This window comes from Schistocerca piceifrons, chromosome X (genome assembly GCF_021461385.2).
Source record: "Schistocerca piceifrons isolate TAMUIC-IGC-003096 chromosome X, iqSchPice1.1, whole genome shotgun sequence".
Lineage (NCBI taxonomy): Eukaryota > Metazoa > Arthropoda > Insecta > Orthoptera > Acrididae > Schistocerca > Schistocerca piceifrons.
Genome location: NC_060149.1, coordinates 82,443,217 through 82,462,838, shown reverse-complemented (window position 1 = coordinate 82,462,838; position 19,622 = coordinate 82,443,217). Strand labels below are relative to the sequence as shown.

Below are 19,622 nucleotides of genomic sequence, written 5' to 3'. Positions count from 1 at the left end.
ACTTTTCTTCCAGTATGTCTTCATCTTTTCTTCTTTCTGTCTTCAGACTATTTTGAACCAGTCCATATTTACATAGAGTTATGGATTTAGGATTATCATAATTATTCTCAAATATCTGAATGGTAGCCCAGATCAGTTGGTCAAAAAGTATACTGAACAACTCAAATAGTGTACACAAAGAAGAAACAGATGATTCATGAAGGCACCAGCTATAATCGAACTGACGTCGAGACATATAAACCTGCCTTGATACAAATTCACAACAGGCATTTTGTCTCCATGTCAGTGTAACTGTTACTAGTACTTCTTGAATCATCTGCTTCTGAAATTCACTTGCAAAGTAGATCTTCTATGTGTTCAGTATCTGATTTGCTCTATTGTGGATTGATTCAGACAGCCATATGAAACTCTGAGGATGGAATTACACTATGTGATCAAAAGTATCCGAACACCTGGCTGAAAATGACTTACAAGTTCATGGCAACCTCCATTGGTAATGCCAGAACTCAATATGGTGTTGGCCCACCCTTAACCTTGATGACAGCTTCCACTCTCACAGGCATATGTTCAATCAGGTGTTGGAAGGTCTCTCGGGGAATAGCAGCCCATTCTTCATTCTTCATGGAGTGCTGCACTGAGATGAGGTATCGATGACGATTGGCGAGGCCTCGCACGAAGTCGGCATTCCAAAACATATTAATGGTGTTCTATACTATTCAGGCCAGGACTCTGTGCAGGCCAATCCATTACAGGGATGTTATTGTTGTGTGACCACTCCGACACAAGCCGTGCATTATGAACAGGTGCTCGATCATGTTGAAAGATGCAATTACCAGCCGCAAATTGTTCTTCAACAGTGGGAAGCAAGGAGGTGCTTGAAATATCAATGTAGGCCGGTGCCGTGATAATGCCACACAAAACAACTAGGGTACAAGCCCCCTCCCTGAAAAACACAACCACACCATAACACCACCACCTCCGAATTTTACTGTTGGCACTACACACACTGGCAGACATTCACCGGGCATTTGCCATACCCACACCCTACCATCGGACCGCCACATTGCGTGTACCATGATTCGTCACTCCACACAACATTTTTCCACTGTTCAATAGTACAATATTTACGCTCCTTACACCAACGGAGGTGTCGTTTGGCATTTACCAGTGTGATGTGTGGCTTATGAGCAGCCGCCTGGCCATGAAATCCAAGTTTTCTCACCTCCCGCCTAACTGTAATAGAACTTGCAGTGGATCCTGATGCTGTTTGGAATTCCTGTAAGATGGTCTGGATAGATGTCTGCCTATTACACTTTACAACCCTCTTCAACTGTCAGTTGGGTCTGTCAGTCAACAGACAAGGTCAGCCTGTATGCTTTTGTGCTGTACGTGTCCCTTCACATTTCCACTTCACTAGCACATCAGAAACAGTGGACCTAGGGATGTTTAGGAGTGTGGAAATCTCGCATACACAAGTATGACAGAAGTCACACCCAATCACCTGACCACATTTGAAGTTCATCAGTTCTGCAGAGCACCCCATTCTGCACTCTCACGATGTCTAATAACTACTGAGGTCACTGATATGGAGTACCGTATTTACTCGAATCTAAGCCGCCCTTTTTTTCCGGTTTTTGTAATCCAAAAAGCCACCTGCGGCTTAGAATCGAGTGCAAAGCCAGCGAAAATTCGGAAAAAAGTTGGTGGGTGCCGCCACAACTTACTTCTGCCGTCGAATATATGTAGCGCTACACAGGCATGCTATGTACGCACAAAGATAAATGTTGGCGCCAAAACCTGTGCGTCAGTAAATAAATTAAAAAAAAAAGGTGGAAGACGAGCTATTTTCTCCGCCCCGAGTTTCGACCACTGCATTTTTATACATTATCCAACGAAGTAAATACAAATTCCGCATGGTTCATTTTCGAACGTAGCAGCATTTCAATGTACTACGAAAATCCGACTGGAAAGACCGTTTGGGATGTTTGTCAATAATATGGCCAACTCGTTCTGAATTTTTTCCTATCTGTGAGAAGAGATGGTTGCTATAATAGGAACTTTTATAAATTGTGAATCACATGCAGTATTCTCGTCACCATAAGAATAATACGCAAATAAACATTTTGCCATGTATTGTTTTATGTTTGCTGCTATCTCATTTAAATCCGGTCTGCCTAATAAACTACGAAACTAGAGTGAGACAACAGCAAACGCGGAAGAATATACATATCATGTCATGTTTATATTCGTAATATTCTTATGCTTAATAGTGATACAGTCAGAAATGAAGCACGGAAATTGACTTGATTTTTAAATCTAAGATGACTCTAATTTCTGTGTAGAATGTAATGTACTAAAGAGGCGCCTGCAAAGATTTTCAAACGGAGAAAAATTTTCGCTAAACTCTCGTTCAGAACATCTTCTATCATACGCAGTCTATTATTTGGTTCTTGTTGATCATTATCAAAGAAAGCAGCAGTGTAAGTAACAACAAATAGCAGTTTCTTGCCATTGTTTCGCTAATGAGACGATTCCTCTTTTTTTTTATAAAAAAAAAGCGGCGGTAGCGCGCACAAAAGCAAGCCATGCCGCGAGCGGCGACAGGCCGTGAACACGCACTATCAGAATGCGACAAACAATGCATGACACAGTACAGTAACGCATTTTCAGCTTAGAGTGACGTAAACACCTTTAACAAAGAAAACTGCGCTTATCAAATCAAAGGAAAATAAGCTATCGATTCAAACCAGACGAAGCACGTGGAAAAGGAAGGGTACCCGTATAAATACGGACGGAGCGCCTGACGCATAGCAATGGCTGCCTGGTAAAGCTTAACGGCTAACTTACGACTCGAACCAAACTACTGTGGCTGTATCGTCATTCATTCGACCTAAATTGTGTCTCATATTACAATGGACCAACTTTGTTCCGATTTGGAGATGCGGCCTGTAATTTTTCTCTCCCCTTGAATTTCGAGTCTCAAATTTCAGGTGCGGCTTAGATTCGGGAAAATATTTTTTCCTTGATTTCGAGTCTCATTTTTCAGGTGCGGCTTAGATTCGAGTGCGGCTTAGATTCGAGTAAATACGGTACCTGGTAGTAGGTGGCAGCATAATGTACCTAAAACATATGTTTTTCGGAGTGTCTGGATACTTTTCATCACATAGTGTATAAATATCCAAAATCAGTAACAGACTGTAGATGTGATAATCAAAAATGAAAACAACTGAGAAGAACATTTAGAAAATATATCATCACTCTCCAAAAGTTGTTGCCAACCGTCAAGTACGTCTCTGTGATGCTTTCAGTGAACTGGGAAAGGACCACGCAATGATGATGATGATTATTATTATTATTAGTTGTAGTAGTGATAATGGAATTACATACTGCTAGAGAGGTCTGTATAATTTAATTGTTCATTTTGTTACATCCTTTCAAGGTCACTATTAGTCATTGCTTCAATACTTTTTAAAAAGTGTATATTACTGCTCTACTGTTATATTGTATGTATTTTGAAGACAAAAATACTTACACACCAACAGGCATTGCCCAAATCAGCAATCTTCACTTTAATATCACATACTTCATGAACAGGGTCAGGTGTTCTTGCCAGATTTTTTGTATCGGGACAGGATGCAACACGCCGGAATGCTTTGTCTGTGAGAAGAGAGAGTCAATGTCATCATAAGTTACAGGAAGATATTTGGAAAATGTACCGTGCTTGACTGAAATTGTGCAACAAAGAAATATACATATTAAGGCAACCCAGTTAACTTACATTCTAACTTATGGAAAGCGCATTTTAAAATAATAATCCCCATACTACTCTTAAGGAGGCAATGAATTAAAGCTTTCAAATATTTTTGAAAACTCATAATTCAGCACAAAAGCAGCATGTAAATTTTGGACAAAATCATGCCTTTAACAGAAAAAAGTAGTTACCACCCATCTCAGTCTGTAAAATGTTAGTTATTTAAATAATTATTTTCTGCTTTTTAGTCTTTTGTGTGTGTGTGAAATTTATCTATCAATATCAAACATTTTGCCGAGATTACGATGAAAACAAAGGGTAAATTTCAGGTTTATTTCCATTTCCCTACACTTGATTTAAACGATATATTTCTTCCTCATATATATAACTTATAAAAAGACCATAAAGATAAAAATTAGGGAGATTTGAGCTCACATGGAGGCTTCCCAGCATTTGTTTTCCTGTGAATCAGTCATGACTGGAACAGGAAAAGGGAGAAATGGCAGCGGTACACAAAGTACCCTGCATTACACACCAGACAAGCACGCAAGTTAATACTGCATTGTCATCCAGTTCCAAACCATGCTATACACAAACTGGACAGCAACTTTTTTAAAGAACACTCTCTTTCCTTTGCAGTAAGTACAATACAAATAACATTTATTTATAGACATTCACAGAACAAAGTGGATTTTTCCTAATTTGCCTTTCCACAAATGGGGTTTCGGTGTCCTGAGTTTTATACTTATAAATAAATTGCACACTAAAAGTTTACAATGATCTGCATATCTGAAAACTTGTGTAGACAGGAAATGAAATAAAAAAAGCTTTAAGAAGGGGAAATTTTAGGTGTGGAATAAGAATTAATAGCCAAAATAAAGACATACTGCTCAAAAGTGTACATCCATGTATATTTTTGAAAGCAAAATCTGCTGCTGGTTAACATTCAACACCATGATGCTCCTCCCACCGCATTATAACAAGCTTGGATACTCCTTGGCATTTTGCCAACAACTTGATCGAGACATTGCTGCTCAAACCAATCCCATTCTTCGATGTTGTACATAAGGTAGATACAGTTTGCTCATGCATTATCATTTTGAAAAATAAACCCACTACTGAAATAATGACTGTGGAACTGGGCAATAAATTGGATGAGCCTGTCTTACTGCATAGTCTTTAAATTACTTGTGATGGTGACGAGAGGCATCTGGCACCCATACACAATGTGACACTGTCACAGCCTGCACCTAAATATAATAAGTAGCTACATATGAGGTCAGAGGTATACTTTACATTGTACTGGTGTAGTGAACACACCCTCTGGGTGTGATGTCAGACAAGGACTATGGGAAGGGGTGCTGACAGCAAGGAACTGGCACTCTTGTTGGCGGCATTATAGTAACATGTTTATATAGTGTGAGACTGACCAACTTGTTTAATAAGTGTGTTCTGCCCCATCAAAATCACAGGCAAATCAAAAGTTGTGATTTAGGTGATGAAAGAAGTCTGAATAGAACATAGACAATGATAAATCTAGAAGGTTCACTTTTAAGCCTAAATGAGTTAGGAAGAAACATCATAGAACATCAGAAGCCATTGAAGGTTTGGTGAGGATAAACCACCAGCATAACCACATAGTGCCAGGCAGTGGCAGCAGTCCACACCCACTAGTGGGAAATCCAGCAAGCACCAGTAATTCACACCAGATACTGAGAAAACTATCAAGTGGCAGCAGTCTGCACCAGGTAGTGGGAAAACTACCAAGTGGGCAGCAGTCCACACAACGTGGTGGGAGATCTTACAAAAGTGTCAGCAGTCTGCACTAGGTCGCAAGAAACCTAGCAAGTGGCAGTAGTACATGCCAGGTAGTGGGTAATCTACTGAGTGGCAGCAGTACTTGTCAGCAGTGGGGGTAGTGATGGGGGTGAGGGAGGTGGCAGCAATAGCTGATGACTGTAACTCCTCCATACATTTCACGGGAAGCAGCAAGGCTTCGAAAAATAAGTACAAATTGCAAAAAGTGAGCTGTCATGTGTAGCCTTCAGTTGAAACTTCTGGGCTGAGAGGCCGTGTTCGGTGTATAAAATTTTCACCTAACGTTTTGTCTCCATCTGTGGGAGACATCTTCTGAGGTCGTTTGGCTACTGCCACCGAGGCTCCAGGTACTCTCACATTTATAGAGTGCATAGCGGGCACCACCATTCGTCATGTGATGCCGACGGTATACCTATCTTTGGAATGTGTCATCATTCTCGATTAAGAGTAATTGATTGTCATTCTGCTGGTGCAACGTCGACATCCATATTTTGTCTAACTTTAAAACTCTCTCTCTCTCTCTCTCTCTCTCTCTCTCTCTCTCTCTCTCTCTCTCTCTCTCTCTTTTAAAAAAATAGATTGACCATGGCCTCTCAGCCCAGAAGTTTCAACTGAAGACAACACCGGCCGTGAAAGCCTACATTGTATGTCCTGTGTAGCGTTGTGGTTTTAAGATCTGTTGGGTTCATAAAAATGACTAACTCAGATTGTACCATGTGGCTACAAGCAGCCTGACAGTGTTCCGAGTGCTGCAGTGTGGGCTGTACACATAGCAGGACACTGAAACATCATAGGTATGTCCATTAATTAATGCACATGTGGAATGTAATGAAAAAATTGATAATTCCACTTTCTGCCACCAAGTGAAAAGATGGTACTGTAAGATGTCAGTATATGAACTGTTTCCTGTTTTGACTTCAGTACGCAGTTTATCGCTTTGGCGACGTGTATCAATTTCTTTTGTGAAGTGGCTGTTGGTGAGCAAGGTTTAGAAGGTTGAAGTTTTCCAAATGAAACACAATGGCTATTGAGAAGAAAGCCTTTGCAGTGCTGGTAAAAGTTGTTTTATCAGAACAACAGCATTGGTAGGGCTGCATTATAGGAGTATCACTGACAAAAACAGCTGCAAAGAGGCCCCATCTCAATAAATGGACGAAAGAATATGATCATGAAATTTGAAGATACAGGTGAATTATGTGGTGCAGCAGGGAGAGGGAGGCAGCCCATTTCCATAGCAGTAGTTGATGAAGTTGCTGCAGCTATAGCTGACCATGCAAAACATGCCTCACACTCTGCAGCCAGTGCTTGAGTTGTGGGAAATAACTCTCTCCCCCTTCATCAACATTTCAAAAGGTTTAGCAGCACATTTTACAATGGTATATGTATAAGATTCAGAATGAGCTCCAAATGAAGCCCCAAGACATGCTAGAATGCAGTGACTTTGCCCTTTGTTTTTTGGTACACGTGGAAATTGATGATATGGCTGGGGAATGTTCTCTGTATGGATGAGGCGCATTTTACTTTGCGCAATGGTGTGAATGCACAGAATTGTCACGTATGAGGTACTATGCTGCCACATGTGCAGGAACATCCACTGAACTCAACCTATGTGACTGTGCGGCGTGATTCCAAAGCTCCTTCATTCTTGGTCCAATTTTCTTAGAGGAGATGACACCTCACAGGCCTGTTAGGCATACAGTAACATCTGCATGTTATAAGGACCTCCTTGTGCAACATGCGATTCCAGCTTTGCTGGAACACAACTGTGCCCACACATCCATTTTCATGCAAGATAGTGTGACACCACATCACTTGCCGGGTGACAGATTTGCTTCGAGAAACCTTTGATAATGACTGCATCATCTCTAGACAATTTTAAGATATGTGGTCTTCCAGATCCCTCAACCTAAATCTATGGCAATTTCTGGTTACGGGTACATCTGAAAGATCATGTCTCTCAGGGACGTATCCAGACTCTTCCTGATCTGAAGAGTAGCATGCAATGGCATATCGCTCTGATGAAACCGAATATGCTGCATGCAACTGTCTAACATGCCATGTTAATGATTTAGCATATTCCTGGCTTGTGAACATTCCTGATAAATGTGCCAGAACCACCATTACCATGTGTTTGATCATACCTCCCTTTTTCCTGCACTTGCACCACATTCTGACTGCTTACAGTGCCATATTTTCAGTTGGTGGCAGAAATCGGTATTATTATTATTATTTTTTTTTTCCAGCATATTCCATGAGCACATCAATTAATGAACATATCCATTATATTTAAGTGTCCTGTTATAAAACAGCCCGCACTGCAGCACTGGGAACATAATCTGTTTAATAATAACCATCCTGTATTTGTAGTAACAGAGTTGCCTAATGACAAATCTTCAGGCAATGAGATAGATTAGCTTAGGTCAACCTAGTAGCTGTGACATGAATGTGGATCCTGTAGATTTAATATTGCAAGCTCTAGAGAAAGTGAATGGCCAATTAGGTGAAATTAAACAGTGTATAAAGGATCAAGGAGCTGAAGTTAAGAAAAGTATCTAATCAAAGGGAAATAATTTATGTAAGGGATAAACTGACATTGAAAACAAGATGAAGTTGCAGATAAAAAGTAACTCAAGTTAATGCATAGAACTGAATGGTGACGTACGGGGTGAAATCAACAGTGTAGATGGCAAGTTACGAGCTGAATGTTCCAGGTTAGCGGAATGGAGAGTTGAATACTTTCAGCAGTAAAATGATTTGAACAGATGTGAGAGAGTGAAAGTAGCAGGATGTAATGTGCACAATGATGTGGTTTCCCAAGTAAAATAATATTTCATTTAAATGTGATGCAAGATTATTTTATTTGTGTTAACAATGAAGTGGATGGTAATGAAGTGGAGTGGACAGTGATTCAGATAAACATGCATCCAATTTTTGTGATAATGTAGTAAGTGTTCATGGGGCAGAAGTCTTTCTATTAGTGAAATCAGAACCAACAGTTGTCAAGAAAAAGTACATTATACCTTGGAACCATAGGATTAATAACAGACACATATCTATCATTAAACTGTTACACAATATCAGACAGATAAGGTTGCTGCTGCTGTACTGATGGAAATAGGTAATTTTTATGAAGTGATTAAGAGATTGCAGGAATGAGCTGACACCAAACCGGGGGATAATCCATGGCATTGATATGTGAAGTAAATGAAAACAGGCCATGGCAGGAGTAATATAAAAAAAAAAAAAAAATTATTTGAAGGCAAATTGGAAGCTGAATCATTGGAAGTGTAGTGCCACTATTATTTTACGGCCAATTTGTGGGAATACAATGGTGAGGTATTGCGGCAGCTGCTGGACAAAGGCAAGCACAAGGAACTTGCCAGCACAGTGGTAAAGCATGGTTCTTTGAAGGCACGGCCCTTGCAGTACAGGCAAGGGAATGTTTCCACTAACGGGTTTCAGTAGTGCTGTTGAAAACGTGAATAGAAGTGTCACATTGGTGTAATGGGTGTGCTGCTGCCCTGTATTATTGGGTGTGCTGCTAGTCTGTATCAATAGTTGCCACTTTGGTATCAGATTCATTTGCTGCCCACAAGTTTCACTAGAATGTGGTGGCTACACTATGTGACAGTACAATGCGGAGCCACCAGCAGCAGTCACGAGTCTGGGCCTCTGTCGTGATAACTGCCTCGTGCACTACATACAACTTCCACACTCAATGCCACGGCTCAACAGAGTTGTCCCAGGCCCACTATTAGTGAGCAGGACTACTGCCTAGGGGGCAACATGTTGCATCTCGAGCACGGTAGCTGCCTTCTGCCACTGCGGAGTGAATGCCACTGCACCACACGCCATCGGTCACTGAGACACAGTCAACCTCCACAGCACTTGCTCCCACTACAAAAATCTGTGACTGTCTTCAAGTGCCACTAACACTGGGTGCTTGTGGCACGACTCATGTAACTAGGTCGCCTGCTGCATACTGAGCACTGTAGTCAACAAACTGGCGTGTGTGTGTTACAACCAGCCACCTGGCTGTCATCTTGCTGGCCATACGGCCACACTACATGGGGTGGGGTCATGTGGTTGCTACTCCATGCTGGCATAGATGTTTGAACGAATAAATTGTTATTTTTATAATCGAGTTTCACTGGGCCACCACCTGCCTCAACTCTCCACTGCCAGCCATCTTCCACAATAGCCACTCCACCACCTCCGGGGTCAGTTATGCACGGAATCACCAAGTTATGGCACCTTAAGTGGACAGTACATGCTTCATTATCTATGCAGCATGATGTCTAGAACACAGCCTGCAGTGTGGTCACAGTGGGGGAGTGAGTTATTTTGGCATGTGTGACAGACACTGGATTCAGGCAGGAATGTCTTCATGACTATAAGGTTACGTTAATGAGCCAGAGAAACCAGCTGATCTGTCCGAGATTCATGGCAACTGCAGGGAGCAGTACTTGGAGACCGTTAGATGTTCACAGTGCAGTGTGCTTGGGCATATTGCACCGGTGTAGAACCAGTGTCGTTAAGTACGTTAGGTGCCATCGTTATGAGTACGTTGTGAGGCAATGCAGAAATGGTTAATGAGAAGGTGCAATTTGTTGGTAATTTTCAGTCAGTGAGTGTTGCGGATGTGTATTATGTATGAATGAAGGATAGAGATTTTGCAATGACAGACTGAGGCATGTGGGGTATTTTGGAGCCAGAGACAGTATGTTTATCGATGGAAAAGGTAGCATAGCTGTCAGCAGAGAATACATAGTTTTGAGGACAAATAGCAGTTAAAGATGAGTACATATCTTTGTTCCAGCCACCAGAGAATGAGGTGGATTCAGAGGCCACCAGTCTAATAACTCTCTTTTCTGGGAGGTCATCTGAGGCTGTGATATCATTCGTGGAGGAGCTGACAACGTCAGTGGGTACAGCTAGTTGAACTGATGGTCAGTTGTTACAGGCGATGAAATTGCATTTAGTGGGATACACAAAACTTGTATAAGCTATACAGAGGTGGTGAGGAATGCTGAGACATTCACAAGCAGCTGAAGCAGGGGCTTCTGCAAAAGTACAAGAAGCAGACCAGTGCAAGGTTCTTTCAGAAACAATTGAGTATCATTACTATGAGGCACAGGAAGGCCTTAGAGGATTTTGGTGATAGGGTACAGAAGATAAATGTGCAGACATATAGAATGGGGGAAAATAATGATATGAATTAATTTTTGCTGCTGGAAGCTGAGCAAAGGGTGCTCGATGCTTCCCTGAGAGAATTATCACCTGATATGTCTGGAAGGGTACTCACACATGCTCCAAAGTATCTATAGCTACTGTCAGGTAAGCAATGGAATGTGAGGAGATGGATGTGTCAATGGGCGTATGCGATAGGCGTGGAGTGTTCTCCACAAATGTAAGATGTCACAGATGTGAGTGGAGAGGGCACATTTAGAGGCAGTGCCTCCAGCCTCGGTGTGGTATAAGTGATAGGTTTCAGCAAAGGAATTTTATTAGCAGTAATAGGGGTAGACTTCTTGTATCAAGATCATGCCAAAATTGACCTCTACTGATGTGTAGTGGAGGTTAGTCGGAAAACATTCGAGCTAGGGGAAACTTTTGCCAGTGTGGAGCTAGTGGGAGATGCATCTGTCATATTGGGCAACCAGATTAAACTGCATACAAATCATTAAGGCTTGATTCCCATGAAAGTGTGTCAGGTGGCACTGTGAAGTCCCTCAGAGAGTGAGGAGCTGGATTTACCTGTCAATATGTTATGTGTAACACAGCCACTGAAATGAATGTTAAATTCAGCAAGGCATTTTGTTAAAAGGCATAGTGTATGTGTAAGGGAGAGATATGTCGGGAAGGTGGTACATGAGAATCTGGATAATTTTAGTGCTGAAGAGGTTAAGTTGACAATGCGGATGTTAGTAGCAAATTTGGACATTTTGGAGGAGTATGACTGATGCACAGTGTGTGAACTGTGGGAAGCCACAGGCCGCTGGCAAGACTGCATTATGTAATAAGGTGAAGTATACTAACGGATTAGAAAGAGTACAAATGGAGGAGTTATTGTTGGAATTTGAAGACTTGATTTTTTGTCAGGGTCTGTTGCCAACAACACACATTACACAGCACAGCATTCCGACAGGAACTGAAACATCAGTGTACCAGAAGCCTTATCGAATGCCTCGATATATACAACTAATTATGGAACAGTTCATCAACCAGCAGTTAGCCAAATAGATGCAATCAGCACCAGTGTAGGGGGATCTGGTGTGGTGATTGTTCCAAAGAAGTCTACAGATGGTTCTCAGAAGTACAGTTACTATTGTGACTACCATAATCTTAATGATGAGACACTGACAGATACACACCCCATATCCATGTCATGAAGATGATGATCAACTTGCAGCACTGCCAGTATTTCTCTACCACAGATTTGAGAAGTTAGTATCATAATTTTGAAGTGGTTTCAGAGAATTGACTGAAGACAGCATTCATGGTATCCTGGGGGTTATTATCAGTATCAAAGGTTGCCCTGTGGATTGAAGAACAGTCCTGCAATGTTTCAGTGATTGTTGGATGGACTATTAAGGGAGTATAAGCCTCATTAATCTCTAATCTACCTTGATGATATAACTTCATTCTTGAAAGAGGAGGAGGAACATAGGCAGCAACTGAGGGAATATTTACGAGATTGTGGGCTGCACATCTGACATTAAGCATGGAAAAGCGTCATTTTGCTTTGGAGGAAGTAGGTTACTCATTTTTGGGACTCTCGAATTATTATAGGAAATCTGTAAGGGGTTCACTGATACAGCATGACCACTCAACAGCTAATGAAGAAAGAAACAAAATTTATTTATTTTAATGGGTTGATGAAAGTTTTAATGTCAAGTCCAGTTTTAATTTTTCCATATTTTTAGAAGGAGTTTATATTATCATGTGATGCATCTAACTAGGCTTTGGGGTGTGTCCTGAGTCAAAAGGTCAACAGTGAGGAGTATCCTGTGGCTTATGCATCGAGCCAAGTGAACAGAGCAGAGAAAAGCTATTCTGCTATGGAAACAGAGTTTCTTAGCCTCATATATGGGATCACATGGTTTCAGTGTTACTTGTGTGGGAAGAAATTTAAAGTATTGACTGAACATCCTGCTCTGAAATGGTTATTAGGGTTAAAGGACTCATCCAGCAGATTAATATGATGGGCATTACAACTCAGTGAGTTTGATTACCAAGTAGTCCATAAGTCAAGGAAGAAACAACGAAATGCAGACACTCTGAAAGGAGGAAAGGGAGATTATGATTTAATGTCCCACTGACACTGAGGCCACTACAGAGACAGCACAAGCTCAGAAAATTTCAAGGATGGTGAAGGAAACCGACCATGCTCTTTAAAAGGAACCATGCCAGCATTGACCATCCCAGCATTTTCCTGGTTCAATTTAGGAAATTGCGGAAAATCTAAATCTGGATGGCCAGCTACTGATTTGAACCATCATCCTCCTGAGTGAAAGTCCAATGTGCTAATCATAGCACCACCTCACTCAGTTCAAATGCTGTAAGCGGGATGGTAGCGTAGTGAGAGACTGTGCTGGGAAGTAATTCTTCCGAGTCATGTATGTGAAAACTCTTGAAGCTTTTTTAAGTAATACAAATGTTATTAACATTCTACATCTTTATTCTTCATGTCTACATACTTGCAGCCCTCTGCCACTAGAGGTCTTCATGGAAAAGGAATCACTTAGAAAGCAGTAGAGAAAAAGAACAATTCTTATAAGAGTCCACATCATGGATATGTATAAGAGAGGATTGGAAAGAAAGTGATGTCAGTCAACTTAGCTCTGGCATTTTTTTATCATTTTTCATATCAAAAAATTTGGGCTGTAGATTAAGGAACCATAAAGTCTTCAAAAAGGATCCTTTCTCCTACCCCAGAGTGTATCATATTGCGTGTGATAAAAGCCACTTGTGTAAGAGCAAATACACTATCCAGATAGGCAGAAATTTTTATAAGAGATTTAAAGAACATAAAGACGTGGACTATTCCAGGCCATCAATAACTTAACTGTTTTCCGCACTGCAGAGAAAGGTCAGATAATCAATGCTCTGGAAGAAATCGAAATCTTAAGAAGTCATCATTCCCATCCTCTCAATAAAATTAATGAATGAACAGACCTGTATCACAAAAAAAATTAATTAATTATGACATTATCTAGGCAGATTAGCGTGTCCATATAACACAACACTTTTCCTTGTTTTTTTTTTTTAAACGTACAGGTCCTCTTCCTTCTTTATGTTGTGATGGTTCCAACACCTTTCTGCTGTTACTTCCCGCTTTTTCACTTTAAATAATTCACCTATCTCCTGTCCATCTCCTGTGCTTGGGTCATGTGCAGCTTCAGTACTCATGACTAGTATGTGCTATTACACAGTTTTCCTGTTTGTGTTCCTGGTCGCACAGCACAGGGAGACAGTTGTTACAGAATTTTTGTAATGCCGCACAATCTGTGATTTCATTATTTTGGTAAATTTTTGTATCCAGTCATTATGTCTTTTTTAAGTCCCTTTTACCCTTCTGATGCGAAATCACTGGCTCAACAACAACATTGGGATGAGGATGACCTCAGATGATTAAGTGATTTTATTTGTAAGTAACATCATGGTCTCTCTTCATCATGGTTTCTCTTTTAATTTAGAAATTTTGGCCACGTTCCTGATCTGATATTTCAACCCTGAGGATCCCCTCCCATTCATGTGTAACAGAATATTTTTATTATTACAGTTTACACTAGATGATGAAACAAAGTGTTCCAAAACTGGTCATGAACACAATAAAAGATTGTGCACTAAGTAACTGTCCTGCAGTTTCTTTCAAAACAAACACTCTACAATGATGGTATCATCAAACTGGTCTCTCGCTGGAAGAAATGTGTTCATCACCAGGGTGACTATGTTGTTGTTGTGATCTTCAGTCCAGAGACTGGTTTGATGCAGCTCTCCATGCTACTCTATCCTGTGCAAGCTTCTTCATCTCCCAGTACCCACTGCAACCCACATCCTTCTGAATCTGTTTAGTGTATTCATCTCTTGGTCTCCCTCTACGTATTTTACCATCCGCACTGCCCCCCAATACTAAATTGGTGATCCCTTGATGCCTCAGAATATGTCCTACCAACTGATCCCTTCTTCTAGTCAAGTTGTGCCACAAACTCCTCTTCTCCCCAATTCTATACAATACCTCTTCATTAGTTATGTGATCTACCCATCTAATCTTCAGCATCCTTCTGTAGCACCACATTTCAAAAGCTTCTATTCTCTTTTTCTCTAAACTATTTATTGTCCACGTTTCACTTCCATACATGGCTACACTCCATACAAATACCTTCAGAAAAGACTTCCTGACACCTAAATCTATACTCGATGTTAACAAATTTCTCTTCTCCAGAAACGCCTTCCTTGCCATTGCCAGACTACATTTTATATCCTCACTACTTCGACCATCATCAGTTATTTTGCTCCCCCAATAGCAAAACCCATTTACGACTTTAAGCGTCTTATTTCCTCAGCATCATTCAATTTAATTTGACTACATTCCATTATCCTTGTTTTGCTTTTGTTTATGTTCATCTTATATTCTCCTTTCAAGACACTGTCCATTCCATTCAGCTGCTCTTCTAGGCACAGCATGCAGACTTGTGCCATAAACAAATACCATTACAGAGGCTGACAGAAGCGTCAAAGTTGTTTGTAATGATTGGCTTGGATGGGTTAGGACCATTTAATTGCACTCGGACAGAGAATCGTTTTGTGTTGACAATGACAGATCACATTTCATGGTATGTAGAGATGATCACTATGTCTAACCGGCATGCAGCTACAGTCAGAAAGCAACAGATGAATGCCTAATTTTGGGATGCCAGAGATGTCAGTTACAAACCAAGGGACAAATAATGTGTCAAACTTAATGAAGTAATTATGTTGCATGTTATCTACGAAGAATCTGAGAACTAGTCTGCTTCAACCTCAGACAAACTGTAGAATGGAACGAGTGCATCACACAATTGGAGGGATGTTGAATTAATAGTTAAACTTGTATTATGATGACTGGGACACTGATCTGATATTTGTTGTGGCTGTGTTCAATTCGAAGGTCCACACTAATATGAATACAAAGTAGTATATAGCAGGAAAATGGTGTCACCACTTGATATGATTAATGCAAGAAGGAGCAAGTACAGAGAGTCAGTCTGTACTTTTGCTATAACAGTAAGAGAAGTATGGAAACAGGAGCAGGAAGCAAACATGAGGGCACTGTAGAGGCAAGAGGCAGAGGTGAAATGCACAGGGTGCTTACCACATTATAGGGTAGGGCAGTGGACAATGTTATCCACCTCTTACATGTCAAAGGGTAAGATTAAGAAATTCGTTGTGAGGTACAAGGGACCTTACCAATTGCTCAAGACTACATCACCATTCAATGTTAAGCCACAGTTGCCCACAAGGTTGACAACAGTGGTCGTTCAACGGCTCACTACAGTATTGACACATTGGGTACTAAATCGTGTTTTGAGCAAAAGAATCCAGCATTCTTTGGCTAGTGGTATGTACAAAATGAGCATATTTCATTACCATCACTCTGTGTGTGTGTGTGTGTGTGTGTGTGTGTGTGTGTGTGTGTGTGTGTGTGAGAGAGAGAGAGAGAGAGAGAGAGAGAGAGAGAGAGAGAGAGAGAGAGAGAGAATATGTGAAATAAAAGGGCTGGATCCAAAATTCATGATCCAAACACAACATGAAAAAAAGCCAGATAGGAAATTGGAAGTTAACTGACCATTTGCTATGGAAGTTTGGCAACATCGAACAGTTCAGGCACGACTCTGATTGGAGGAAGACACCTCCAACACGTGAAGTGTCAACTATCAAGTTATTTTAATTAACTACAGGTCCAAAGCCAGAGAAGGACACAAAGAGGAAGAAGCACAGGAGTGAATATGAGAATATGGACTGACTAATGCAGAAGGTCCCCACACTGAGGTCGAGGAAGTGACAGGTATTTTGCTGTGTGTATTGGTAATTGTTTAGGGTATTATGTGCTGGATGTTGGGTTGTAATACATTGGAGGGGGGTAAGGAATGAACTTGGTGTTGGTGTTAGAGTAAGGGTTCTTTTAATTCTCTTTGTATGAGAGTAATAGCTGGTGGCAGCAGGCATTTGAGGAGGGGGATGGTAGTTCCTGCTATCAGGTTGCTGTACATAGAGGGTAAGGATGGGAGGGTTGCTAATCATCGAGCTAGGCTGGAGCAGAGTGAGGATGCTGCAGAATCAGCACCTGGAGGGAGTAGTTCTTTACACCAAAGAAGAGGATGTAGTGGAAACCAGCCATCAATGTACAATAAATTTAGTTTTTAATGTGTGAGAGTTAAGGAATGATGTGAGGAGGCCAGAGGGGGTGTTTTCTGGGCTTCAACAGAGCCTAGAGCAGGATTGTGCTTGGGAAAGTTTTGAGGGAATGTAAGAAGTTGAGTAAGTCTTATGAATGACTACAGGAACAGAGGCAGCAAGCAGTGGAAGTGGTGCAGTGTTCGTTTTGTCAACAGAAGAGGGGTTGGATTGATGCTGGAGGGAGAATTTTCAAGATGGTGTTCAAAACAGTATATGCCATTTACATGAAAGTGTTAAACAAGACTGTGGAGGTGGCAAAGAAGTTGTCAGACAGTACCAAGTGAGTGGTGTAGTGGCATACCACACAGACAACAGGGTTGGGGAGTGAATTGTTGAACAATATACATATGCTATGGGAGCTGAAAAGTGAGGTGATGAAATATGCACAAGCATCAGAGGATACTGTGAATCAAGATCTGAGAATCACGCAAGCATGGGTGGAAGAGTTGGCTGCAAGATTCACCATGACAAGGCTGTTACAATCAATAGCACACAAAGTATGGGATACTTGGGTGGCGATGGTGAGCTTACAGGAAGCTATTCATCATGTACTGCATGAGTCCCATCCTGTTATGACCAGAGCAATACTTACAGGCATTACAAAAATGTGAGGGGGAACTACACCCAGAGTTGAAACTGATTACAGAGCCCAGTAGGCAGAGTTCACAGTTCTACTGGTATAGCATCGGTAAAGGTAAAAACTGACAAGGCACGGTTATACGAACTGGTTCGGTTCCTGGTAGCAAGTAAACTGGCACAATTTAAATGTTATACCATTCATCCTTATCTGTTGAGGTGGGGAACCCTAGGGAAATTTGTACAAGTAAGGTCAGATGGTGTGTTGTTAATCTCAGAAGAAGGAGACCGACATTTAGTAATGATGGAGAGTAACTCAGCACTATCGGAGGGAGAAGTTTACAGTGTGCCTGATCTGGGAGATTCAAACTAGTGAAAATGCACATGTGATGCAGCTATTCCTGGGCAGAAAATGTAGATGGGATCATCCTAGGGACATTGAGGAACCTGAACTGTATTTCCAGCAAGCAGGGTTATACTGGATTTATTCTGTGTATGACAAGATGGTAGTGTTGGTGAGCTGCTTCGAGCAGGGAAGGCTCAATGAGACAAGATGAGTGGATGTGAGAAGTGGTGGGTTGTCGAGCAACGGGACAGGACGTGACATAACAGGGCCAACATTCCATCTACCAGCTAGAATTGCAGACAATATCATGTTGACCCTAAGACAGTCAAAGTTGTACTGCCCAAATGAACCAATAGAAGTACTTTCAATGCAGAATCTAACCTTCTCGAATAACATATTGAAACCAAACCTAATCCATTCCCTGAACCAACTAATAGCCATGCAAGAGGGACAGATTTTGGCAGACCACTTGATGCAGCATATATAGCAGTACTCTGCTGTGAACAACCTTCATCTATTTTAGGTGGCGAGCTGCCCATCAACCTGTTCCCCCAGCAGTGGAAACTCCAGTAGACTGGATCCCTAGAGCAAGAAAATGAGTGTAGAATACTGTAGGGTGACTGTGGCTGAGAAATGTACTCTTTAGAGTTTAAGGAGGGATGTAACAGAAAATGTAAGCATTTATTTAAAAAGTCGTTACAGCCATATTTATTAATGTACGAATCTAAAATTTTGAATGTGTAAAGCAAAAGAGCTGTGTTTTAAAGGAAAATATAATAAAATATGCAGGATTAATATTTTGGCAGAAATTTGAATTTTTAATTTTTTTATTGTCTTTTTATAAAAAGCCCTAACTCAAATTCTAATCATGCAATTAATCTGAAAATTTTATTGTAGTGTCCTGACATTGTTATATGACCACTGAACAATAGTTATTAATTTATGGTAAAAATTGTAGCATTAACAGAAGTTTTAATTTTGCACATCCAAAATTAACTTTTTTCCTACATACAATCATCTGAAAATCAGAATGTAATTGCAGGATCTCATATTTTTTAGTTCTGGGGAGACAGCAACATTTTGCGAACAGTTCCTAAAAATTTCTTAGCTTTAGCGCATATACTTTTTGAGAAAAGGCTTCTAATAAAGTAAAAAATGTAAAACAGAGAAAATGAGGTTCAAAGATTTTCTTCTCATACTTCTACATGTAATAAGCTCACCTCAATTTTAAAATCCTCCATACTGATACTCCTCATCCTCCAGGTTTCTCTTCTCTCCTCTGTGAATCTGCCTGGCCTGTATTTGCAGGTAAGACACTGATCTGTTACCTTTCTTGACCCTGCTCTCGTCAATGGTGTAAAATGCTTTTGTTGTAAACACACCAGCATCTATACCAACTCTCTTCAGCAGTTCAATTCTGCCATTATTTCCGTTATTGTAAAATAAAACTGTATCATAGACACCTAATTTGAGTACTTCAAGTCCACAGAATGCCCTTTTCGAGCATCTAATCCAAATTAAATTATTGAGGCTTTCATTTGCATTCTGTGGCTTTTCATGAAGACACTTCCTCAATAAATAAGGGTTTGCAAGAAACCTGAATGTGGGCTTAATTGCATTCATAACAAGTGGGTGTTTATGTGAATACGTCTCATTTCTGTTGATGAACTTACACCAATCGTCTTTCAA

General features: G+C 40.7%; 1 protein-coding gene across 2 annotated transcripts in view; it reads right to left on the bottom strand.

Moving 5' to 3' along the window:
• LOC124721118 (SRSF protein kinase 3-like) overlaps positions 1-19,622 on the bottom strand; it is a 396,756-nt gene that overhangs the window by 49,071 nt on the left and 328,063 nt on the right. For both annotated transcript variants that reach the window (XM_047245935.1, XM_047245934.1), the window contains exon 10: positions 3,533-3,657. In XM_047245935.1, coding sequence (XP_047101891.1) covers positions 3,533-3,657 — 125 coding nt within the window. The remainder of the gene's footprint in view (positions 1-3,532; positions 3,658-19,622) is intronic.